Source organism: Lagopus muta, chromosome 15, assembly GCF_023343835.1.
Source record: "Lagopus muta isolate bLagMut1 chromosome 15, bLagMut1 primary, whole genome shotgun sequence".
Classification (NCBI taxonomy): domain Eukaryota; kingdom Metazoa; phylum Chordata; class Aves; order Galliformes; family Phasianidae; genus Lagopus; species Lagopus muta.
The window spans coordinates 10,260,552-10,285,272 of NC_064447.1; the positions used below are offsets into that span (position 1 = coordinate 10,260,552).

The window sequence follows — 24,721 nt, forward strand, 5'->3', positions numbered from 1 at the left end:
GGACTCGGCGCTGATTGGCTGCCGGAAGTCCTAGCCGACGGTTGATTGGGGGAGGGTCCTCGCGATAACGCCGGCGGGCTTTGGGGCGGCCAGCGAGATGCCTGCGAGACGCGTGGCGCAGGGACACTACCGCCCTCTGGCGGCTGGGGGGACCCGGGAGCTCCGTGCCCGGTGCGGGGGCTGCTGAGGGGAAACCGAAAGGAGCTGTGGGGCTCAGTGCGGGGGAAGGTTGGATCGCAGCGAGCACAGCACACAGCACGAATACAGCCGGGCCCCGCTTCGTGGGCTTGTATAAAATCCTGTGCGGGGTTACAGCGAGGAGGGGGGTGGGGGTCGCGTTGGGGACAGGGCCGCGGGTTCAGAGCAGCGTGATCTCGCTGGGCGGCAGCGTCAGCCTCTTCTCCCTCGCCCCCAGCAGCCTCTCCACGTGCGCGGCCACCACGCGGCACAGCTCCAGGCCCTGGCGGAAGGGGACGGGGCCGGGCCGTGGCAACGGGGACACAACGTCGGGGCACGCTCGGGGCCCTTCTGTCCCCCCACAGCCACCAACCTGCTCCAACTGCAGCTGGGTGACGCCCTGGGCCTGCAGCTCCCCGGTGGTGATCTCCACATAAGGAGAGCTGGAGCCGGCCGCCGGGCGCTGCGTCCGTGTCGCCTGCAGCTCCTTCAGCGAGAACTTGGCCACGGGCTCCTGGGGGTGGGGAGGTGGGGGCTGGAAGGGCGGTCCTGAGGTCCCCACCGCATCCAGCACATCTCCAGCAAAGTGTGTAGGGAAGGCCCTCCTGGCCCCGCTCTGTGCTCTTAGGGGTCCCCACTGTGCCGGGAGGGAGATATCGGCCCCCACCTCTCCTCATGGCTCGCACGGCCCTGTGCCAGCCTGCAGCAGGGACCATGGGGTTTCCCCATCACTCAGCCCCCCAACCCACACCTACGTGGGTCTCCTTGCTGAGAAAGTTGAGGCCGTTCTGGTTGACGGCCAGGATGCAGGGTGAGACGATGGCGTGGTTGCTGCAGCTCTGGATGTAGAAGAAGGATGAGCCGAACATGGGGCAGGCACTCAGCAGCCCTGAGGGAGGAGGGGGTGGATGGAGGATGGCATCTCTTGGATTGCCCGTAAAGAAACCTGCCTACCCCATCCCTGTCCCTGTCCCATAGCCCTCACCCAGGAACTGCGCCCGGGCCTGGTGGGCACTGAGTGCCTGTGCTTGCTGCATGTGCTGGGTCACCATGTGCAGCCAGGATGGGGCCGACAGCAGGCGGAAGAGCTGTGGGGGGATGTAGTCCTGTACCTCCCGCCTGCAGGGACACAGAGGTCAGGGATTTCAGTGCCCAATGGGCCCCAGTCTCTGCAGGATATGGGCTCCCAGCCTGTCCCTTACATGGTGGGGAGGTGGTGGCCATCCTTGGCTCGGTGCTGGAGAGCAGCCAGCTTGGCCACTTGCTGGAAGTGCTGCTCTCCTGGCCTGGTGGGTGGCAGGATGGTGAACAGCCCCTTGAGGTAGTCAGGGAGGACCTGGAGGGAGACAGCGCAGTGATACGGCTTGGAGCCAGCACTGGGGGTGGTGAATTGCTGGGAGAGGACGATGGTTGGGAGAGGACACCCTGACCTGGTTGTAGTGCACGGTGACGTAGAGCTCGTTATCAAACTTGAGGGGCTGTCCCCAGACCACCCGGCGGCACCAGAAGGTGTAGGCAGCGTCCAGGCGCTCGGTCTCGGTGGCCACATCCAAGATGTACTCCCAGCGTGTCAGAGGTCGCACGCTCTGCCCTGTGCAGCCCCGGCAGCCTCAGCACAGTGGGGGTCCCCACTTGGTGCTCGCCTGGTGGCATTGACTGAGCCTATTGGCCCCTCACCTCTGTTGGTGACCACGAAGAGGATATATTCATCCAGAGCCTCTCGGCGCTGCAGCCCCATTTCGCAGCACAGCTCCTCTATCACATCCAGAGCCACCTGGGCACAGAGATGTGGGGTTGGGGTGGTGTCACGTCCCCTGCCACATTCATGACCAACACCAGCTCTTGTGCTGGGGTTCACGCTGCGCAGCTCCCCAGGTAAACGATCTCCAGAGACCCTTTTGTCTCAGTGTCCCTCAGCTCAGTGACCGTGCGCCTGGGGTGCGCTCAGCCACCGTGCCCCCCGACTCACTGAGCATGTCTTGATCTTGAGGTGCCGCTCGATGCCGCCAGGCAGGAGGAAGAGCTGGCGCTTGGCGCTGCGCCCAGCCTGTGTAGGGGAACACATCAGGTGTGGGGTGCACTTCTCACACCCCATAAGGACACCCCAGGCCCCCAGGGTGCCCCTGCCACGGTGAGCCACATTTTGCCCCCCCTGAAAGCCCAGGGCATCCCCAAAAGAGCTTCCCCAATGGGAGGCTCCCAAGCACATCGGAGACATCCCAAACTTTGGGAGGGGATCTCAAGCTCGCATCAGCCCTGCCCTGCACCCCATGGCCTCACCACCATGGCTTTGAGCTCCATGTTGCTGGGGAAAAGGCTGCGGCCACCAAACTGCAGGGTTTTCTGCAGGTTTTGCTCACAGGCTTTGGAGATGCCTGAGAGAGACAGATTGGTGTGGGGATGACAGCCCCAGGGGCTCTGCAGCACAGGACAGAGGCAGGAGGGATGGGGCTGAGCTGGGACATTGCCCTTTTCTGGCTCTCTTAAAGGTCCCTGGAGCGTATGCAGCCCTTACCCTGGAAAGGCAGCTCTGGGCGCAGGCTGGCATTCCGCAGGAAGGCCAGGAGGAAGGGCCTGAGCACCTCAGAGCACTTGTAATAGGCGGTGAGAATGTAGAGCAGCCTCCAGCCCTTCTGGCAGCTGTCCCTGCAGGGAAGGGGCTGGGCTGAGCCCCAAGGAGAGTGAAGGGTGTCCATGGTGGCATCCACAGCCCCAGGGGCCAGCATAGGGCAGTGTGGGCTGCAAGAGGACACAGCTGTCCCCAGCCCAGCCTCCAGCATGGAGACAGGAACTCACGGCTTGGAGCTGGTGTTGTCAGTGACCTGATTGATGATCTGACAGTACACCTCATCCCGTAGCACCTCATGCTCGGCGCACAGCTGGGGGAGAGGCACTGCTCAGTGCATGGCTGGGGACATCCCCATGGCTGCTGCCACCAGTCACCACTCTGCTGTGGGGTTTACCTTGAGGATGGTGCAGACGATGTCCAGCTCCGTTTGCCCTCGCAGAGGGTGGTCACCCATGAACTTCATCACAGCTGGGGGTGACAAAGCCACAAGGTGGCAGAGCTCACTCATCCCTTCCCCAGGGCAAGAGGGCCTCCCAAACTGCAGCACGTGGGGCAAGCAGGCTGGAGGAGGCACCCCATCTGGCCACCCATGGGGCAGGAGATGTGGTGGGGAGCTGTGCACACCTTGGAAAGTCTCAGTCGCCAGTTTGTTGACGCTGTTATCCGTGAACTCAATGAGCGACTCCTGGATGGGAATCTGGGGGGGAGAGGGTGAGTGCTGGAGGAGCTCTCAAGCACATCAGACCTCAAGGATCACAGATGATGCCACAGCAAGGGACATCTCCAGGCGCAGGGTGGCACAACACAACAAACACCAGCTTTGCATGACACTGCCATCCCCAGTGCGCCCCACTTCCCACTACCTTGGTGAACCTCAGCATCTCCATTCCGCTGGCTCCATCCATCCTGCCCTTGCTCCCACAGGACTCCCTAAGAGAGAGGGATGAGGGAGCGGGTGGGCACAGCCATCCCCATGGTGTCCCCGTCCCTCCATCAGGCACTCACGTGGTCCCACGCTGTGCTGCACGGAAATACCGCCTGGCAAAGGCCAGCATGGAGCAGCTCTCTGCACCGTCCCCAAGCTGCTGGCTGCTGTCACCCTCTGGACCCTCTGGGAAGGCGGTGCTGGTCGGAGACCCCTGCAGAAAGGAGCGGTAGGCACAGGGCATGGCCAGCACTGGGCACAGAGCATAGCTGGCAACCTGTAGCCCCAGAGCAACACTTACCTCAGTTTTGCGATCCAGTTCCCGTGCCACAGCAGTGGAAGCCACGGCCATGGCCACGGCCCCTGAGGCTGCCACCCTGCCCTTCTTGTCCCCAGGCTCCTCCTTCTTCCCCGCTGGCAAGTGGACGAAGTCAGGGGCTGCAACGGGCTGGACGAACTCAGCCGGGAAGAGCCCTGACCTGCCGTGGATGGCCCCAAACTTCCACCCTGCATCAGGCAGAGAGGTGGGGATGGCCCCAGGTGTCACCCCTGTGGCACCCACAAGCCCTCACCATGGAGTCTGGCTGTGGCTTTCAGCTGGAAGCAGCTGCAGCTTTGCATTGTGTGAGGCAAGGACACAGCAGAGGGGACACAGACACCACTGGATGCAGGGACGTGGAGCAGCACCCAGTGCTACAACCATCCAGGATGGGAACCACAGGGGAGCATCCTTTTGCTTTGGGTTGGTGTTAAAAAGAGCCAAAGCCAGCTTGTTTGCTTGGGGGCAACAGAAGTGGGACCCAGCCCCAGGGTGGAACAAGGCTCAGGTCAGACGGATACACACTGGGGACACTCACAGGGACACCACAGAGCCACCCACCAAAATCCTGGGTGCCACTCTTCAGCTCCTCCAGGTACATCACCTTCTTGCGAACCACGCAGCCGTAGTAGTGATCTGTGGGGACATGGCCATGGATATCACAGGGGTGGCCACCAACCTGTCCCCAGAGCTATCCCTGGCTGAGGGTGGGGTGGGACCCTTGAGCTCATGAAGGGCAAGGGGCGAGGACTGGAGGTGGCTCACCTCTCTTGGGGTGCTCCAGTGGCTGCAGGTGAATGATGTCTCCTTTGTGGAAGCTGAGCTGAGCCCCATCCTCAGGGCTGTAGTTCCTCACAGCTACAACATACTGGGAGTCCTGGGGGTAGGGGGGGCTGGCACAGCCCATGCACGCATGCACATGCACTCATGGAAATGCATGCACACCCATGGAAATGCATCCACACCCATGGAAATGCATGCACATCTGTGGAAATGCGTGCATGCCCATGCGCAGGGGCCTCAAACACCTGTAGAACCACCCCAGGGTGCCAACCCCACCAAACCTCACAGGTCCCAGACAATGTCCCATGAGCAGACTGTCCCCTACTGCCCTCCCCATCCCCAAGATGTGTCCCCCACCTTCCTGAGCTCCGTGATGAAGTGATCCACCATGGCCTTCACCTGAGGAGCTTTTGGGGAGAAGAGGATGAACTTCTCACTGCTCAGGTTGAATTCCAACATGTTCCTGGACGGGGTGGCCACGAAGAGCACGTCTGCATAGCTGGGGCAAGTAGAGGGCAGGATGAAGGACCGGGCACCCACAGCTCCCATCCCGATGGATGCATGGGGCAGCCCCTACCTGTACACCCGCAGCACACGCAGCTGCTCCCCAGGCATGTTGGTGCCCTTCACCAACCGCAGCAGTTTGATGCCAGTGTGGGACACAGCCAGGATCTGCACGCCCGTCCCCACGCTGCCCTGCACATCACTGCACATCAGCCGGGCACGGGGACTGTCACCACCATGTCCCAGCCCACGATGTGCCCTCACCGTGGCAGGGAAGAGGCGTGAGAAATAAACCTCACAGCTGTCCCGGGCGGCTGTCACAATCTCCTTCTTGACACTCTCAGTGGCCACGGGGCTGAAGGAGTCCAGCTTGTTTTCCGCTGTGGGGAAAGCAAAGGGGTTCAGGATGGGGGTTCTGGTGCTCATCCCATCTCCCAGCATGACCAGAACAGTGAAACATATCGCTCTAAAGCAGCAAGCCCGGCTGAGCCCCAGCACAACTTGTGACTGTGAAACACCAGGGCACAGGCAGCTCATTTACAGGCAAAACTGATTCATGTTTAAGCAGAATCGCTTGTGGCAAGAAATGGAGAGTTGCCAGAGTGGGAGAATGGGAGCAGCCCACTTTGAGCTTCTCTCTCCCTCCCAGGAATAGCAGTATTTGGGGTGCAGGTGAGCATTACCAAAGAGGGATTTCATGCGGAGCCGCTCCTCAGGGCTGATGCGGATGCAGGTGTCAGAGAGCGTGTCAGTGAAGATCTGGGGCGAGAAGCACAGGGAGTTCTGTGTCCCCGATGCCCCCAGCTCTCCCTGCCTTCAGCGGAGCTGTGAGAAGCTCTGTGAAGCTGAAGGTGGAGATGCGGGGCCGGCTCAGCTCCTCACCTGCCGGAAGATGAGGTCCAGCAGCAGCGGGTTGTTGAAGCTGTCCTTGGGGTAGAAAACCTGCCAAGAGAGACACCGGCACAGCTCAGCTGGGGAAAATCCCCTTTATCCATGCAGAGATTTGACACCAGTCTTATTCCAGTACAGAGGGAACAGGTACTGTTCCGCTGGAGCATGGAGCAGATGCTGCTGCTCACACCATGTCCTCCTGACTTCCCCCCATGCCACATGGAGCAGGCTGTCTCCTGCCCTGTCCTCAGCCCCAGCCCTGTCCCCAGCCCCGCACCTCCTTGCGGATGTATATTTTCCAGGGCACATTGCAGTAGGTGTAGAAGTCCTCGCTGCAGCTGCGGTGAAGCTGGGTTTGCACCTGCTGTGCCTCAGATGGGAGCTCCCTCGACACGAAGACTGCAAAGGGATGGAAAGCCCTGCATGACCCTGGGGGGGGACAGCTGACAGCTCCTCTCTGCCAGGGGTAACCGAGGCATGGGAACCACTGTGGGTCAGGGAGGGCACAGCCATTATCTCATGAGGATGCTGCAGAGTGGGACCTGCATCCAGACCCGGTGCCACGGGGGAAAGACAAGTTGCCCCACTGCCCTGGGACCCCAGTGTGGCTCTGCCCTGCAATACCTGGAGGCCGGGAGGCTCCCAGTCGCCCCATTGGTGCTCTCATCTGGTACCTGCCACCAGGGACCGGTTTCACTGCAGCCACAGCCTCCGTGATCCCCTGCGAGGCAGCAAGCAGACTAATGTTGGGGCTGGTGGCTCCCCCAGCCTGGCACAGGAGGCACAAGGGTGGCTGCATCCCTACCGCAGCCACAGGCACTCGGGCTGCTGAAAGCTGCTCCTTCAGGATCTGCAAGGCTTCCTCGTGGGGATCCAGCTTCTTCCCAAAGAGCTTGCTGTGGAGACAGCAGCCTGATGTCACACAAACCACAGCATCGCTTGCATCCAGGCATCGCCCACGTCCCAGTGTCACCCACATCCCAGCATCACACATCCTCCAGTAAGAGGGTAATGGGGCCGGAGGACGCAGCTGGCAGCCCCAACAGCTCAGAACAGGGCCTGGGGGTACCTGTGGGGCTGGGGGCCACGTGAAGTGGGCTGGCACTGCCGGATGATGTTACGGATGTTGTGTGTGGGCCGTGGGATGTGCTCCGAGTTCAGCCGGGAGTGCTGCACTGGCTCGCCATTCCACTGCCAGCCTGTGGGTGCTGTGATGACAAACCGTGGCTCACGGGGACTGTATGGGCAATCAGCCCATTTGACATCAAGCTCCTGGCCCAGGCATCCCTTACCTGCTTTCTGTGAGTAGGGCCGGGGCTGCGGGGTCCGTGTGGGTGCCCCCTCTGCTGCTCTGCCCTGCAAGGTGGAATTGTACCATGAGGACCTATCCCCTGCCCCATTGCTCCCCAGTGTTCCCATGGCTGGGGAGCAGACTGGACAGGAGTGGGTTCAGCCCCTCCCAGCCCTGCCCCACTGACCGGGGCCCCTGGTGGGCTGGGGTCTCTGTGGTTCTTTGGGGGTGATGCTGGCTCCACACCTGTGAAGGCAATATGGAGAGCTCAGCCAGCTCAGCACTGAGAACTGTGGGGGCCCAGGGTGTTCCCCAAGTCGAAGGACTGGGGATCAGGTGAGGAAATTATGGCATGGGGACAGGGAGGGACCCAGGAGCTCACCCCTTGGCTGCTGCGTGTCAGTGGGCATGGCAGGTTGCTGCTGCTTGGCACCGCTACTGCTGTCCGCCCCTCCCACGCTGCCGCCTCCCTTCATCCTCTGCACGATGGCAGCAGGCTTCTCCAGCTCCTGATGACCAGATGTCCAGGGGAAACTGAGGCACAGCCCCGCCATGGAGGCTGTGCTATGCCCTGTGCCCCTGGCTCTGCTGACCCTCGGGCAGGGGGACGCCACTCACCCCGTTGCCATAGGAGAGCACCGGGTCAAAGAGGCTGTCCAGGTACCGATCCAAACCCTTTTGGGTTCTGTGCTCCCCAAAGTCGATGTCTGGTGGGCAGAGGGCAGGATGAGCCCAGAAACCCTGCAGTGAGCACAGCCCAGTGGGCAGCTAGTGGCCAGCGGCTGCCCTACCATGCGGTGGGTGCCCCTCTGCCTCCACCAGCGACGGCAGCGTGGGTGCTCTGACAGCCGGAGGAGGTGGCACTTCATCCAAATCCATGGGATGAACCCTACAGAGAGTGAGGATTTGCACCAACCCGTGTTCCTAAAGCACCCATCCAGCCCTGTGCCGACTGCAGGGCTGTGTCCCATCCCGGGTACCTACGCCCGGCTGGCATGGTCCCGGCTCCCTGCCCCGTCCCAGGCAATGAGGAAGCAGGACTTCTGCTTGGGGAAACCCTGCAGCAGCTCCAGGTCGGAGATGAGGTCCAGGACATAATCATGGCCAGCCAGCTCAGCCCACTGGGTGCCCACCTTCATGGCCACGGACCACCCGCGCCAGCCCTCCACCAGCCCCCTGCTGACAGCAGGACACTGGGGACAGGCTGACCTCGCTCTGGGGGATACCATGCCCAAGAGCTGGGCAGCGTGGCTCCCACTCCAGATTTGAGGTCATCCCAGATGGCTTAGGGGGAGCTGCGGGAAGCCAAGCTGGTGATACCTGTGCTTCAGAACATCTCCTGCCAGGTCCTCACCAGTGCTCCAGGAGTGCACGGGGCAGGAGAATTGGTCACCTGGGGAAGGATGGGTGGTGAGTGGGTTCCAAGGTCCTCTCTTGCACTGGGACCCCCCCCAGAAACCCAACTCTGTGCCACCCCACACCATTGAAGCAGAAGAGCTGCAGTGCCATGCTGGCTTGCCGCCGGTTCGCTGTCCACTCCAGCAGTGAGGGTGGGTAAGCACGGGCACCCAGCTGGGACCGTGCCATGGCATGCATCAGCTTGCGCTGGCACACCGGCTTGTAGCCAGCAAAGGCGTAGTCGGAGACAAACCTGTGGGGAAAGGACGGCTACCAAGGGGTGACCCTGTGGGAGTCCCAGACACAGGCTGGAAGGGACCTTGGAGGGACTTCAGAGCACTCCCAGATGGGAGCAGTGTCTCTGGGGACATGTGTCAGATTGACCCCGAGGAAACATGGTAGGGACCTCAGATGGGAACAGCATCCTCAGACACTTGCACCAGGCTGACCCTCAGTGACCACATGGGCACCTCAGAGCGCTCCCAGATAGGAGCAGCATCCATGGGCGCATGTGCCAGGATGGTCCTAGGGGATGCTGGAAGCACCCAGCACTGTTACCAGGCTGTCTCTAAACACGTGACCCACAGGATCTGGGCACTGTCCCCAGTAATGCATTCCAGATTATCCCCACAATGGACGCAGACCCCATCCCACACCAACCCCTGGGGTCCCAGCAAGCCCCCATCCCCAGCTCACTTCAGCAAGTACTTGTCGAAGGCGGCGGATGGGGGGAAGGCACTGAGGCAGGCAGCCAGCAGCAGCCAGCCCCGCTCCTCATTGTTGACGTTGGTGTTGCGCCAGACCTGGTTGGCTGCTTGTGCCAGCAGCTCATCCCGCAGCCCCGGTGCCGACAGCCCCTTCTGCACGATGTAGTTGCCAAAAAGAGTCTCCTGCTTGCCACCCAGCCCCGGGTCACCCATGAAGCGCAGGATCTGTAAGGGCAGAGTGGGGTGGAGGCTGTCTGTCTCCTTCCTTCCAGCTCAACTCCTCTTCCTCACTCTGCGCTCTCCCACCTACCAACTTGAAGAGGCTGAGTGCTTCATGGCACAGCTCCTTATCCAGCCGGGTGAGCGGGGCCACCAAAGGGGCCGTCAGCATCCCAAAGGCTGGCTCCTGTGGTGACACCCACACCCGTGGCTACCTGCCCCCCTGGGGGACCCTGCCACTGCCACCAGGGGAAACGCAGTGGAATGCTCTGAGTGTTGAGGATGGAGACTTTGGGACTGAGAAAGGGTCGGGATGTGGGATGGGGCCGACACCTTGTGGAGGCTGAGAGAATGATGTGATGCTGTTGAGGATCCCGGGGACTTGGAAACACACAGTGTAAACAGAGGGAGAGGAAGAAGAGGAGGAAGAGGAAGAGGAGGAAGAGGAAAGACACAAAGTGGCCAGGGCCAAGGAACAAAGCGACCTGGGTCTCCTGGCCCCGCGTTGGGTGTCCAGGAGGGCTCGGCGGGTCTCTCTCCAATAACCTCAGCGGGGTCCCCGTGGCCCCTGGAGACAACAGAACCCACAGGGAGGGCGGGCGGAGGGGGGCCACCTCCAGCTCCACGCAGCACCGCAGCCACCCTGCAGCCAGCCCCACTCGCGCCCCATGGCACCACCTTGGGGACCCCAAACCTAACAGCTGCACCACATCCAGGGCAATGAGGACCCCCGCGAGCCCCCTGTCTGCTGGGGCAGGCGGCCGATGCCACCCTTACCTGGAAGTGGCCCCGCACGTACTTGGCCATGGAGTAATCATTGATGTCGAGGGGCAGGGTGAGCTGGGAGTCAGGCTGCAATGCTGGTGGTGGCACCAGGACCACACAGCCGGCGTTCACCTCACGGGCAGCTGTAGTACACAGCCAGCAGCTCTGGCACCCGCAGCCAGGGATGGGGCTGAGGGTGGTGCAGGATGAGGGCTGTGCCTGACCCACTCACCCGCCGCGGCCTCCAGCAGCCCCATCAGCTCAGCAGGGATCTCCAGGTGTGTCACATCCACCACCTCCCTCCTTGTCAGCTCCTGCCGTGAGCACAGGGATGGGGCCCCATTTCTGAGCTTCTCCTCCTCATCCCCAATACTACAGAGTGCTGTGGCATGGCCAGTGGGCGAGGGCGTGAGAGCATCACTCCATTACCTGCTTCATCCTCTCCTTCTCCTCCTCTGCCCGCCGGCGTGCATCCTCCTTCCTCTGCAAGCACAGGGATGCTACACATAAGCCCCAGCACCACGGAGACCCAGAGGCACAGGACCACACCAAGGTGCTCTTGCTCTGGTGCTCCCTATCCATGCCACCAAGGAGGTGGTGGGGATGGAACTGAAGAGCTCCAGGATCTGGTGGTGCCCCCGTTGCCCACCTCACCTTGAGGTACCGCCGGCGGTTCACATAGATGTGTACCAGCGACCTGAACTTGATGAGCGTGTGCCTCATGCGGCGGTACCGCTGCCTGCAGGAGGGCATCCCATCATCCTGTGCCCCCCACTGACCCCCCACCCCAGTGACCCCAGCCCTACCTGGCCAGGTAGCCACGTGCCCGGCTCTGCAGCAGGACGATTTTTCGGCGCAGGGAGCGGAAGCGCTTCTTGATGAAGAAGGTGCGGGCGTAGCGCTGCAGTGTGAGTGCAGCCAGGTGGTGGGCACGGGCACGCTTGCTCTCCAGTGCCTGGTACAGCTGCTCCTTCAGGAAGAGCTGTGGGGAGCACGCCGTGAGCCCCCATGGTACATCACTTGTACCTGAGCACCTCAAGTTCTCCAGCAGCCCTTTGGTACCTTGCTGACGCCGACGTAGTACATGCTGGGGTTGACGGGGCAGAGGTTCCTCAGCATTTCCACACAGTTGGCCCCATTGGGAACAACATTGGACCACATGTCGACCAGGCAGCGGTACCTGGGAGGGCCCACAGCACTGTCACCAGCACTGATACCAGATGGGACTTCTCCCATCATGTTGGCATGGGCCCTCCCCATTGCCTGGGACAGCAACTTCTCTCGGCGCTCTGAACCCAAGTTGGGGGGCTCTCAGCTCCCTGCTGTGGGTTCCCCAGAGCTGGCAGTGATCAAACCACAGCCATCACCCTGCACACCCCAGGCACCTGTCGATGAAGACGAGGAAAGGGATGCGGATGGGGAAGCCCTCCTTGCGGATGCGGATGGTCTCCAAGATACCCGAGTAGCGCAGCTGGCTGCTGACCACATCAGCCTCAAACAGTCCTGGCTCCTAGGGGAACAAGAAGTGAAGCCTTGGTGGCCATGTGGGCAGATCCTCACCAGCGAAGGGTGTGGAGACTTGAGGACCCACATGACACCACGCACCCACCGTGCTCACCTTCTTGTTGTTGGGTTTGAGGCAGCGCACAAAGAAGGGGTTGCACCTGTGTTGGAGAAACGCCATCAAGGGACATGGGACGAAGCCAGCCTGGCCACCAGGGACGTGGGTCCAACCACCCCCCTCCCTCCAGCAGTTTCATGAGTGCTCTGCTTGTGCCAACCTCTCCATCTTCTCCACCAAGTCCAGGAGAGACTGCTGGAACCGTGCAGCCACAGTGGGAGCCTTGTAACGCCGCGTCCTGGTGCTGCTCCTCCTGACCAGGCTCCTCTGCCGGGCCAGCACCTGGGCATGGCCGAAGAACAGGTTGGCCACCACCTTGGAGGGACAGGAAGGGTTATGGAGCAGGAAGGTGGCCCTGGTGGCCACTCAAGAACAGTCTGCGTGACATGAAGGCTGGGGAGCCCTGTGGCAAAAGGGCATGGGGTCGCACCATCTGCTGCTGATCCCCTTGAGTGGGGGACAAATGCTTGGAGACATTACAAGCAGCATGTGTCTGTGTCCGGTGCCCCAGGCAGGGCCATACCTTGGTCCTGCTGCTGATGAACAGGTCCAGCACGTCCTGACGGACCTGGTCATAGTTTTTATCCAAAAACTTGTGAACCTAGTAAAGGGCAAAACCTTAAGGTGAGGAGCCCAGCAGGAAGGTGAGGAGCTCCAGGCTGGGATTCTGCAGGAGGGGGACCACTCCCAGCCCCCACCCAGAGCCCTGGGGTTGCCCCTTAGGAACATGGTTTGGTGGGCATGGTGGTGATGGATCAACGGTTGGACTTGGTGATCTTGGAGATCTTTACTAACCTTTATGATTCTACCATCAGTCCCACGACCCTCCATGTCAGCTCTGTAACCCATCACACACCTGGTAGGTCACCTTCCCCGCGTAGTGCTTGATGGTGAACTCGGGCAGCGGCATCTTCGGCTTGGTGTACAGCGGGTTGGTCCCATGGTGGTAGTGACACTTCTGCAGGAATGTGTGATCCGTGGCCTGGGGGCAGACAGCGAGGTGAGGCTCCACGGCACAGCTCAGGCAGTTTGGTGGCAGCAGGATGCGGACACCCAGCCAGGTAACAGCAGGCCTCCCAGATGGTCCAGGATAGCTCAGGAGCTGAGCAGCCTTGGTGACACCCAGGCATGGTGACAACCTGGTGATGCCATTCTCGGTGCCTCAGCTCGGGGCAGCCTCACCTGGGGGAAGCAGCTCTGGTCATCCAGGATGCGGAGGATGCCGTAGGGTTTCTGGGAGATGAGGTCGATGCAGGGCTGGTTGTCATTGAAGGGGATTTCCTTCCACTCAATCTGCTCCCGCAAGTACTCCTCCTGCCATGGCAGCAGCTCACTGAGCCCTGCACCCCAGGCTGGACATTTTGAGACCCCAAAGTCTCCCAGGTCCATGGAGACATGGCCGGAGATGAGCAGAGTGTGGCTCTGCTCCCCTGCCCACCTGCTCCTCTTGGAAGATAATCTTGTTGAAGAAGAACTGCAGGTACTCATTGGCATAGTTGATGCACAGCTGCTCAAAGCTGTTGAAGTTGAGGTCCTGCAAAAAAGAGCAGTGGGGTATGAAACTATCCAGAGCTGTTCGCAGCAAAATTGGGGAAATAGAGTGTACGGTGAGGTCTTTGCTCACCTCGAAGCCATAGATGTCCAGGATGGCAATGGAAAGGGCATCCTGCCGTGGGTACACCAGCTTGTTGATGCGGTCGGTGAGCCAGCCGAAGAGCAGGGCATAGAGGGTCTTGGCAATGGCATCCCTGCAAGGGGTAGGCGAGCAGAGCGCTGACCGAGGCACCCTGCCTGTGCACCTGCAGCACTCTGTACAGCCTGGCCGATGCACATCACACACAGGTCTGCACGCATGGCCTCTAGCACCAGATCTGCACAGAGATCATCCCTTTTTCCCTGTCCCCTACTGCGATGTCCCCATCTTCTCAGTCCCAGACCACCTCCCTTTACCTAGCATCCACGGCACTTTCGACAGTCAGGGGGGTAAAAATCTTCTCCCGCAGTGTTTCCTAGTTGGGGACACAAAGCATTGATGTGACTGAGATTTTAGCCACGGTCACCAACGCATCTGTCAGACTGGAATGGTGTGTCCCCCCCCTACACTCACCGTCACCTTGAAAGTGATGGCCTTCTGCAGGCCCTCAGGGGAGATCTGCAGCAGCTCAGCCACTGTCCGGATCTCTGTGGCACTCACCACTGTTGCAATCTCCTGGCAGTCCGTCTGCAGCACACACAGTGAAGGAACAGGGCATTCCCTTTGTATGTACCCCAAATTGGGTCAAAAGAACTCAGCACCGGGTTGGCTCACATACCTCATATTTCTCAAAGTAGACATTTCCCAGGTGGAGGACAGAGGAGAGGATGCGGAAGATGCTGTTCTGCTCATCCACACTGAAGCCCAGCACCTCCATGGTGTTGAGCAGACGGCGGAAATCCTCTGCATCATCCTTGCCAGGGATTTCACAGTTCCCACCCTGCCACAGACCCCAGAGCCATCAGCACCCCCAGACTTCAAGGGGAATGGCACAGAGGGACCCCATCAGCCCCCTGGAAAGGCTTAGGAGGAGGCAGGGGCTGGCCACCTGGTTCAGGTAGTAGTAGGTCTCAGCTCCCTGCAGGCAGTAGCGCTGCCGCTGCTGGGCAGGCAGCCCCACCAGCATCTCGTAGAAGATGTGATAATTGCGCTCGCTTTTGGCCTGTGGGGCAGAGGGATGAGCTGCAGGGCAAGGGAGGTGTGTGGATAAAGTTGAAGGGATCCCCCTGGCACCCACCTGGAAGACCACACGGGATTTCTCCAGCAGATACTGTGAGGTGATGGCACCACAAATCAGACCACTGCAGGGGCGAGAGTGGGCACCTGGCTGACAACCTGGGGGTCTGCAGGATGGCTCCGTGCCCCACCCCCCCCCTTCTCCTGCTATATTGCAGCTGTCACCCCCAACCCGAGGCTCCTCCCAGTGGGCTCCCAAGCATGGCAGGAGCTGTGCATCCCAAGGTAACATTGGTCATCCCTATGGACATCCCTATGGGATTGGTGGTGCTGATCACGAGGGACCATGGGGACCCATAGGCAGTCAGGCTGCCCACCTCTGGCACAGCATTGCTGCACCATGGGCAAGAGACGACAAATGCCACGTGTCTTCCTGTCTTTGCCTTTCCCCTTCCCACATTTCATTCCCAAAAGAAGCAATGTGTGTGTGTCCCACCCCAGCTGTGATCGATGGGGGTGGTCCAGGAGCAGGGCATGGCACCAGGATGGGGAGGACATGGGGTGGGAGTGGCCATGTGAGAATGATGGGTGTTACTTACTCCTCCAGAAAGACTTCCACAAATTTCCCAAACCTGCTGGAATTGTCGTTTCTCACAGTTTTGGCATTGCCGAAGGATTCCAGCAACGGGGTTGCCTCCAGGATCTGCCCACAGCCAATGGGGAGAGCACAGGTGAGGATCCCCAACAGCCACAAGACATGCTGTGCCAACCCCCCTGGCTGCATCACCACCATTGCACACCTAGACTGGAGGCGTGCAACATCACCAGCCCACACTGGGATGCAGCACAGCACAACAACCCCATGCACATGCAGCTCCCACCCTCACTGTCCCCATGTAGATGGGGTGATGTGGCAGAAATGCCACCATGTTGCTCGGCCTCATTGAGCCATCTCAGTCTGTATGCCCCACGAGTACCTCTATCTGCCGTGGTCCAGGTGGAAGCATGGGGACAAGGAGAGAGCGGTGGAGCCGGTGGAGGGAGGCAGGGATGGGGACAGGGGTGGGGACAGGGAGAGTGGCAGCCCCTACCTGCTGTGCAGTGCTGCGCTTCTGGCTGACGGCTGCCAGGTAGCGCAGGATCAGCTTGGTGGCCTCCGTCTTCCCTGAGCCACTCTCCCCACTGAAAGGCAGAGCCCAGCCCTAACACACCCACCCAATGCAGCCCTAATGCACCCCATGCCCAGAGATACCCGTGGGGCTGGGCTGGTGCACCCTGTGCAGTCAGGGCAGTGCTAATTACGAGCAGTGCGTGGGGATGGCCACCCCTCACCTGATGACGATACACTGGTTGTGTTTGGCATCCATCATTTTGGAGTAGGCGACGTTTGCAATCGCAAAGAGGTGCCTGGAAGCAGTGGGAGGCACGTAGGCATCCCTGTGCCACCCCAACGTGGGCAGCTCAGGCTCTGCAGGTCTGGGTGGTGGCACAGCAACGCAGTACTCACGGCGGGTTCTCGCCCAGCGCCCTGCCTTCGTACTGCAGCACCTGCTCCATCCCGTAGATGTTGTACAGGCGGTAGGGATTCACCGACACCAGGATGCTGCCAATGTAGGTCTGCAGGAGAGCAACAAGAGGCTGAGAGTGCTGGGGGAGCTGTGCCCCCGGGAGACCCCTGCAGCCCTGTCCTTACATAGATGAGCTGGCGCTCGAAGCGTGTGCGGATGTTGCTCAGCACGGCGGCTTCCTGCAGGTCCCTGGTGCAGGGGGAGGCTGTATTAGTGAGCACGAGGGGCACAGGACCCACAGCCCCATGGGGATGGAACTGTCCCTGGATGGGACCACGGCACTCACTCCAACTGGGTCATGTCCTCCAGCCCATCCTCCTCTTGCGGCTCCTGGTAGCGCACGATGGGCAGGCTGCACAGCGACTGCATCTACATGGGGAGACAGCATGGGCACCATCACAGCATCGCCATTCCCTTGCTACATCCAACCTGGGTCACAGCCACTGCCCCAAATTGCCATTATGACCCCAGTACCAGTAAGTGCAGGGACCCCAAGCAATCACCCGTGGCCCTAAAATGAGTCCCTGTAACAAAAGTATCACATCTGCAGAGAGCAGGGCTGAAAATCGGGAGCAGCCCCAGTGAGGCAACACTTGGGACTGCTCCATTGCTGTTGCTGGAGATCCTGAGCAGAAACAGGCAGAGATGGCTGCACGCGGGCTGCCCAGGGAGGTGGGCAGATGTGGCACCGAGGGACGTGGGTTGGTGTAGTGGGCTGGAGTTGGAGTTGAGTTCCTTTCCGAACCCAGTGACTCACAGCTGTACCCAGAACCACGGCAGTCCCTAGCATCACGGCTGTACCCAGCACTGCATCTATCCCTGCACCTCAGCCTGCACGCAGCCCCCGCTGGCTCCCGCCCAGCAGTGGGCAGGAAAGCAGACACCGGCCGGGGTCGTGGTGCCTCCCGCTAACGAAACCTCTCCCGCCCCATCCTGCAGATCAGATCTCAGCATTTCCATACGCGGGCTGCAGCCAGCCAGAGTCAGGTGTCTGCAGCACGGGGGGGCCATGCAACAACCGTCCCCCATCCAGCCCGGTCCCCGTGCAGGACCCCACCACCACCCCCAGCCGCTCGCCCCCCACCCTGCCAACGCAGCCCGTGGCTCTGGCTGCCTTACACCCCTCTGCACCGCACTTTCCCCTCCCAGCAGGCAGGGCGGTGCTGGTGGTCGGGGCCGGACGTGACGCCCACTCGCCCACCATCTCCATCCCATAACGATGTCTGTGACGAACCACCCCTCGCTCACTGCACGGCCGGCATTACCTTGCTGCGCCAGGGCTGCTTGCTGCCCAGGTACCCGTCCGCCCAGGGGTGCCTGTCCCTCCAGGCGCTCGCTGAGCGCTGGCCCAGGTACCGGCCGATGTCGGCTCCCCTCTGGCTCGCCCGCTGCCGCCCGCGTTCGGCGGGGTGCCGGCTGTAGCCCTGCTCGGCCGTCCAGGCGTCGGGCATCTCCCGCACCCGCACGACGTGCTGCTTGGACCAGTGCTGCTTGTACATGCGGGACGCCCTCCGGAAGGAGCCCAACCTCTGGATCTGCGGCGTCACCACCGCGTAGCGCCCAGCGCCGTCCTCCCCAGCCACGGCCTCGCTCTCCGCAGGCTCGGGGGCACGGAAGCTGCGGCGGAGGATGGGGGGCGAGCCGGGGATGCGGCCGCGGGGTGGGGGACTGCGGCGGCGGGCGCTAGGGGAGGAAGAGAGATGGGGGCTCCCCACATTGGGGCTTGGAGAGCTGGGGGTGCCCACATTTCTCCGGGACGCGCGTCTCGGTGGGGAGGGCGAGCGAGATAGGGGGCGGCGGGCAGGCGGTGGGGACGAGGGAGCTTTGGAGGAGGCCATGCTCCCCACGATCAGCGACGCCAGGGACTGCCCCACGTGACGGATCCGTCCCGGGGATGGGCTGCGTCCCCCGGATTCGGCAGGAGGCGGCCTTGGCGGTGGCGAGCGCGGGGCCATGCCGGCGAGGGGCTGCCCGATGCGCTGGATGAAGGATTTGGGGGGCCCAGACGCAGGGCTGGGCGGTGGGGGCGTGCTCTGCCAGGGAGGCAGCTCCATGCCGGGGGCTTCCTCCCAGGAGGGGTTCAGTCGGCGGCTGCCGGGGCGTGAGGGCGGTGCAAGGAAGGAGCTCCTCATCAGAGGCTTCACAGCCTTGGTGGGGGGCTCCGGTTGCCGAGGCCAGGCCGCGGGGAGCCGTCCCGGGGGACTCACGCCAGGAGAGCTGCACCGCCGTGACGGCCGCGGGGTCAGGGGTCTCCCCGACACCCCCGAATGCCGTGCTGCTGGAGCTGGCGGCGCGGCATTTGGGGGTGCCCGCGGCACAGCAGGGGGCTCGCGGCGGAAGCTGGCCCCGAAAGACACGGAGCGCCGCGGCCGCTCACCTCGCACGCTGCTGGGGTGCTGCTGGGCTGGTGGTGGCGATAGGGAGCGCATGGGGTTTACAAAGGGATTGCGGAGAGAGGACGGCCGTGAAGCTCCCGGTTCACGGGGCGGGGGATCCCGGCTGCCACCCACCCGCACTGACCCGGCACGCTCTGTCCCGTGGCCAAAGCGCTTGTAAGAGGGCTGGGGAGCACCGCGGTCCCAGGGATTCCCCACGCCCCGCAGCGCACGGCCGAGGGGCTGGAGCTGTGAAAGGGAACGCTGCAGGAACTGCCCCAAAGGGCTCCCACACACCCGTGCTGCTGACACCCGGCCCCCCCGGTTTGTTTTGGGGCTGGTGGCTGGCGGCTCATACTCATCGTAGTCATCCTCATCGCGGTGCGGGGATGGAGGCAGGGAGATGTCCAGGCGGTCCCTGCCAAACAGCTTTACCTGGGGCCTTGGGAAGAGCCTGAATTTCCTGTTGAGGGAGAGCTTGGAGGACAGCGTGTCCCGCATGCCCTTCAGCGAGGAGGTGCTGAGGATGGAGAAGGGATAGTCCCTGTCTTCCTCCTGCCAATCTTCTGGTTCCTCAGCCTCTGATATCTCGTCCAGCCCCAGAGCGTAGGGATTGCAGGAAGATTGGGTACGCGGTGCCCACCCACCCTCACTGTACTGGATGCGGTGCTCGGGGTACTCATCCGCCATGTACCCTCCAGCCGTGAGGCCAACGGGCTCCCCAAAGTCCTCATAGGGGTCCTCCTTGTAACCAAAGGGTCCTGTCACCTCCTCGCCGTACTCTGGGTCACTGCTGTAAGGGTCGTAGAGGTGGAGCGGGGACCCATAGTCCTCATCCTCGGGCTCCAAGTAGCCATAGGGGTGCTCCAGCGGCTCATTCTCATCCCAAAACCCTCCATCGAATCCGTACTCATCCTCTGTCTCATAGTCAGGGTAATCAACATAGCGGGTCGGCACCGCGTCCTCAAAGCCGTACCCTGGTGGGTAAGCTGCAGTGGGTGAGTGCATGTAGTCTTCCTCCTCATCCTCATATCCGTGCTGCAGGCCATAGGGTCCCTCCTCCTCCTCCTCGGCATAGCCACGCCGACGGCCATAGGGTCCATCACCTTCCTTGACGTAGCCAAGATGGCGGCCATAGGCCCCACCTGGCACCTCCTTGGCGTATCCATGACGGATCCCATAGGGCCCCTCCTGCTCCTCCTTGCTGTAGCCATGCCGGCGTCCATAGGCCGCACCCCGTTCCTCCTGGGCCCACCCGTAGCGCGGGGCCGGCGTCCCCGTGGGCCTGCTGTGCTGCGACCGCCGCCGGGAGGACGGGCGCCTCGCCATGCTGCCGCACCGCTCAGCAACGGGAGCCGCGGGCCCACTGCCGGCCGGCAGCCGCCTCATGTTGGCTCGGTGCCTGAGGATCTCTTCTTCCGCAGGGAACGGCAGCTTCTTGGCGCCGATGCGGGACAACCAGGCTGTGTCAGCTGCCCGGCTGCCCCCCGTCAGCCGCCCGCGCCGCGACAGCAGCTTCCTGGCCAGCCAGCCCGTGGCAGCCGCCGCCTTGCTCAGCACCTGTGCCCGCGGCTTAAATTTCCTTTCCGGTTGCCGGCGGAAGAGCGATGCGCCGTCCTCGGCTGCTTGCCCAGCCCGGTGCAGCAGCAGGAAGGCTGGCTTGGGCGGTGGGGCGGCTGCGGCCGCGGCCTCCTCCTTCTTCCTCTTCTTCCCCACGTGCTTGAAGCGCACCATGAGGTTGGAGGTGGACTTGAGGACCGCTTTGTTCTTCTTCTTCTTCTTCTTCTTGGTGCTCTGCTTATGCAGCCCCCAGAAGAAGCGGGACGTGTTCTTGAACTGCCCCTTCTTGGGCCGCCGCAGGCCCAGCTTCTTGAAGCCCAGGAAGAGCCTGGAGGTGCTTCGCAGGCTGCGCTTCGCCCGCGCCTTCGCTGTGGCTGCCGCCACCTCCTGCTCCTCCTCGGCAGGCTGGGCCTTGGCCTCCGTGCCCTTGGCTCCTTTCTTCTTCTTGGCATTGTCGGCCGCCGCTTTGGAGGCGCCTTTGAGGTTCTTCTTGGCCGATGCCGCATCGCTCTCGCCCTCCTCTTCCTCCGGTTCCAGCTGCACCTTCTTCCCCTTACCCGGCTTTTTGGCCACCACCGCCTTCAGCACCCCTTTCTTCTCCTTCCCTTTCTCCTTCTTGGGCTCCTCCGATGCAGCCTCCTCCTCCTCTTCCTCCACCTTCTCCTTCTCCTCTTCCACCGCTTCGGACTCCTTGCTCTCCTCCTTCAGCAGCTCGCTGTCTGATGTCTCCTCCACCTCGCTGACCACCTCCTTCTTGCCCTTCTTGCCATCCTTCCCCTTCCCTTTGCCCCCCTTCCCTTTGCCATCCGCCTCCTTTTTGGCCTCCCCCTTCTTGCCGACCATCCTGCCGGTGACAGCCGCTCATACTCCAGCTCTCACACCCGCTCCAGCCCTAGCAATGCCCTGCACAGATGCCACAAGTCGACCCTTATCCCAGGGGTGATTATTTACCTGTGCCTGGTTTCGGTGGGCCACGTGCCTGTGTGTGGCTCCGTGGGCTGCCCTCGGGGGCTCCTGTCTGGGCATGGCGTGGGGCCGGCAGTGCAGGGCTGGCAGGAGCTGCCGCCTGCCTCCCACCCAGCCCCACGAGTCCGGCCCGAGATGCTGGCCGCGGGGCTGCCAGCTGTAACCCAACCTCGGGGCTCGCGGCAGAATGAATAATGCAAGGGACGAGCTGCTCCTGCACGGAGACTTTTCCGAAGGAGCCAAGGAGAGGCAAGAAACACCTCTGCAGATGGTGTAGAAAGGGTAAGCCCCACAGCAAGCATTGTTCCTGCTGCTCCTGGCTTGCAGTGGGATGCTGCAAGGGCTGAAATGTGGCACTACCAGCTGTGTGCCCCAGGAACAATGCCCTGAGCCCCCAAAGCTGCCCCGGTCCAGAGCCACTCATCCTTCAATAGGTGAATGCAAACACCACCACTTGCACTGATATCAGCACAAAGCACTGTCGCCAACCTAAAATCAGCCTCTACCACCTTTACGTTGCAATGGGGAGTCACAGAGGAGGACCTCAAGCCCACATCGTACCCTGGAGACCCACTCGAAGCAAGGAAGCCCACAGTGTGCAGCGTGGGGTCACCCTGATGTTGTGTGCACACTGCGTGTCCCGCAGCAGTGCCCACACACGCACGTGCCCATCTGTGGGGTGACCGCATCAAATCTTAATGCCAGCCCTGGATTCGTGCCGCTGTGGGTTCATGAAACTTTCAGCAGCAGCGGTGTGAATTTGCTGCCCAGAGCACGCCGTGCAGGCGAGGTGGCACCGTTCCAGCCCCTCCTCCCCACCCTGGCCCACGCACAGCTCGCCATCACCGTGCCACATGTAACAGCCCTGCTGGAGGCACGAGCACCCATCCTGCGCCCCGCACCATTCACCTGCTGGCACAGCCTGATGGAGTGGAGCACAGTGGCTGCCAACCCCCCTGTGCCATCCCCACAGCCCCAACCCTCCGTACTGTGCTTCACCCCAGGAAGCTGCAGGTCCCACCTTCACCCTACCACCCTCCATGGTCCCCATCATTTCCTATTCTCCATCCAAATTGTGCGATCCCTACCCCCACCCTCCATCCTCCAGGAGTTGTGCATGGCAGTGCACATCCTCCAGGCATGGCATGGCAGTGGGCATCAGCCATGCTCTCAGCACCGCATGGCACCGGCACAGCTCCCCGTGCTTTGCCATGGCTGTGGCCGCGATGAGGGCTCATCAAGAGGACATACCAAGAGAGGGAGAACAAGGGAGAGCGGGCAGCACAGCCCCAGATAGATGAGCTCCCACACAGCCCTGCCCAGATCTCCCCATAGACCGCTTTCGTGCCATCTCATACTAAAGGTACAGCCTTCCCATATGCCTTTGGCACAGAGCCTGCAGGGAGCTGAGGATACCTGGGACAACAATGGGGTCCAGAGCGTCCTCTGACCACATCACCACTGAAGGGCTCCAGACCTCTCCCCAGGAGCCCTCCAAGCCCCGAAGCACCACAGGTCTTTCCCTGGTGCCCTCTGAGCTGGCTGCTCGTTTTCATCCCTAAAACCAAACCCAAGAGCATGGGGACCAGCAGTTCCCTGGCAACATGCGCTGCATCCAGGCTGGCCAGGAAACCTGCCTGGAGCAAGGCGTGACCCAGAGGAGAGGATGGAGCAGATGCTGCAGAGGACAGAGCAGCTGGGTGTGATACAAACAGATTTGTGCTTAAACCAGCTGGCACACACCCCAAAATGCTGACTCACAGCCCCAGCCATGCCATGCAGCCAGGTCACGGCCCCACAGTGTCACCTTGACCACAGAGCTCATCCTAAGGGCCTCGGCTTCCAGGACAGGGAGGGTTCCTGAGGTACCACATCCCCAGGATAAATGAAACGCAGGGAAGGAGCGGTAAGAAAAGCAGGGCAGATGCTTGTGGGGAAGGATAGGGTATTTTGGACAGGAAGCTCTGTGCCAGAGAGCAACAGAAACACTGTGGCCATGGGAAGGTGAGGCAAGGAGGATTAAAGGCTGGGAGCAGGCATGCAGATGTGACACAACGCTGCGTACCGTGACCGGGAAGACGGCAGCATAAGGACCAACAGTGCACAAAGGTCCCTCCCAGCACCTTGTCCATCGCAGCCCCCACAAGCCCAGGGTTTGAGCCACCTACCTGGGGCACCCACAGCACTCACCTGGGTAGCCTGGCTTGCTCGCATGCCCTGGCACTGCTGGCTCTGCACTCTCCCTCAGGGACCGTCACTCTCCTGGCAGACCCATATTTGCCGCACGGCAGCTGCCGGCTGCTGCTACCCAATGCATATTTGATGACTGCTATTATTCTCATCTCTGCTCATGAGCGGAGGGATGGGAGCTAATCTTCCCGTGTGCAGGGCTGGGGGGAAGCATGGATGGAGCAGCTGGAGGGGCAGCCAGCCCTGATCCCTGGCCTTTATCCCACGGTGACGCAGCTGGACAGTACCACAGCCCTATCCCTCCCAGGACAGATGTGTCACGAGCCCCAGATGTGAGCAGACAGCAAAAGGCCCTGACCCACTCCTCCCCACAAGCCAAAGCACATTTAGGAAGAGAAATCACAGGGACACGGGGCCACACACCAGCGAGCTCTCTCACAACGGGGCTGGGACTGAGCAGCCCTGCAGGCACCCCAAGGAGGGAAGCATCCTGCACGGGAACATCTCCAATCTCTACTCCTTCCTCCCAGAGCCGCACGCCTGGGCTCCATCTCCTCCCTGCTAACACGTCCCTGCCGTAATGCGGTGGGTATTTATTATGCTGATTCCTCAGAAAGCAAAAGGCTTAACTGCAAATTACAATCAATAGCCCCAATCCCCAAGGGGAGGGTTCATCATTTAGCAGGCGCAACCAGAGGAATTCTAAACTATTTGCCAGCCATAAATCCTCCTCTCCGCAGCCTCCCCAGCCAGCGTGGCACAATGTGCAATGTCTGCTTGGGGGTGACCCTTGTCAGCATTAGAAACAATTAAGCTGTCAGTGTGGATCGTGGCTCTTATATACAGTCCCGAGCAGCGCTTTAAGATGTCAGTGTGATGGGGTGAGGGAAGCTGGTGGAGGCGAGCCTGCCGCAGTAACCATCTCTCATTGAATTAAATGAATGTATTTGGAGTCAGTCTCTTTTTATTACCTTGCGAACGATTCCTGACTAAATTAAATTATAAAAGGAGTGTTCAGCCAATCAAACCTGCTTGATTGCCTGGAACAAGCATTTTAAACAGAGCACGCCTCGGGCCTTTGCTGTTTCCACGATGAGATGGAGGGCAGCTGATGGACTGTGTCAAAGCTGATCCACCCCGCTCCACACCTGGAGCATCACTCAGCAGCCACACGCAGCCCCAC

The 24,721-nt window shown here is 61.4% G+C and overlaps 1 protein-coding gene across 1 annotated transcript; it reads right to left on the reverse strand.

Annotated features, from left to right (window-relative positions):
• Nucleotides 1–358: 358 nt before the first annotated feature.
• Nucleotides 359–20,571, reverse strand: MYO15A (myosin XVA). Its single transcript, XM_048961538.1, has 63 exons — nucleotides 17,713–20,571; nucleotides 16,734–16,816; nucleotides 16,573–16,636; nucleotides 16,387–16,496; nucleotides 16,212–16,286; nucleotides 15,971–16,061; nucleotides 15,479–15,582; nucleotides 14,941–15,004; nucleotides 14,752–14,865; nucleotides 14,482–14,643; nucleotides 14,277–14,390; nucleotides 14,120–14,178; nucleotides 13,794–13,917; nucleotides 13,608–13,703; nucleotides 13,352–13,483; nucleotides 13,026–13,151; nucleotides 12,693–12,770; nucleotides 12,330–12,484; nucleotides 12,167–12,212; nucleotides 11,934–12,058; nucleotides 11,611–11,728; nucleotides 11,355–11,530; nucleotides 11,203–11,287; nucleotides 10,978–11,031; nucleotides 10,781–10,862; nucleotides 10,561–10,691; nucleotides 9,875–9,970; nucleotides 9,554–9,789; nucleotides 8,941–9,110; nucleotides 8,780–8,852; nucleotides 8,444–8,635; nucleotides 8,251–8,348; nucleotides 8,078–8,166; nucleotides 7,842–7,968; nucleotides 7,647–7,705; nucleotides 7,461–7,524; nucleotides 7,238–7,376; nucleotides 6,974–7,064; nucleotides 6,793–6,889; nucleotides 6,446–6,567; nucleotides 6,160–6,219; nucleotides 5,961–6,036; nucleotides 5,542–5,657; nucleotides 5,351–5,469; nucleotides 5,131–5,272; nucleotides 4,756–4,867; nucleotides 4,552–4,626; nucleotides 3,973–4,178; nucleotides 3,752–3,885; nucleotides 3,610–3,676; nucleotides 3,371–3,443; nucleotides 3,141–3,214; nucleotides 2,974–3,056; nucleotides 2,693–2,823; nucleotides 2,458–2,552; nucleotides 2,147–2,224; nucleotides 1,855–1,951; nucleotides 1,608–1,768; nucleotides 1,380–1,513; nucleotides 1,163–1,296; nucleotides 933–1,066; nucleotides 551–691; nucleotides 359–460 (listed from the first exon to the last, which is right to left on the reverse strand). The coding sequence occupies exons 1-63, from the start codon at nucleotides 20,554–20,556 to the stop codon at nucleotides 359–361; spliced, it is 9,609 nt and encodes a 3,202-aa protein (XP_048817495.1). The 5' UTR covers nucleotides 20,557–20,571.
• Between the last annotated feature and the right edge of the window lie 4,150 nt (nucleotides 20,572–24,721).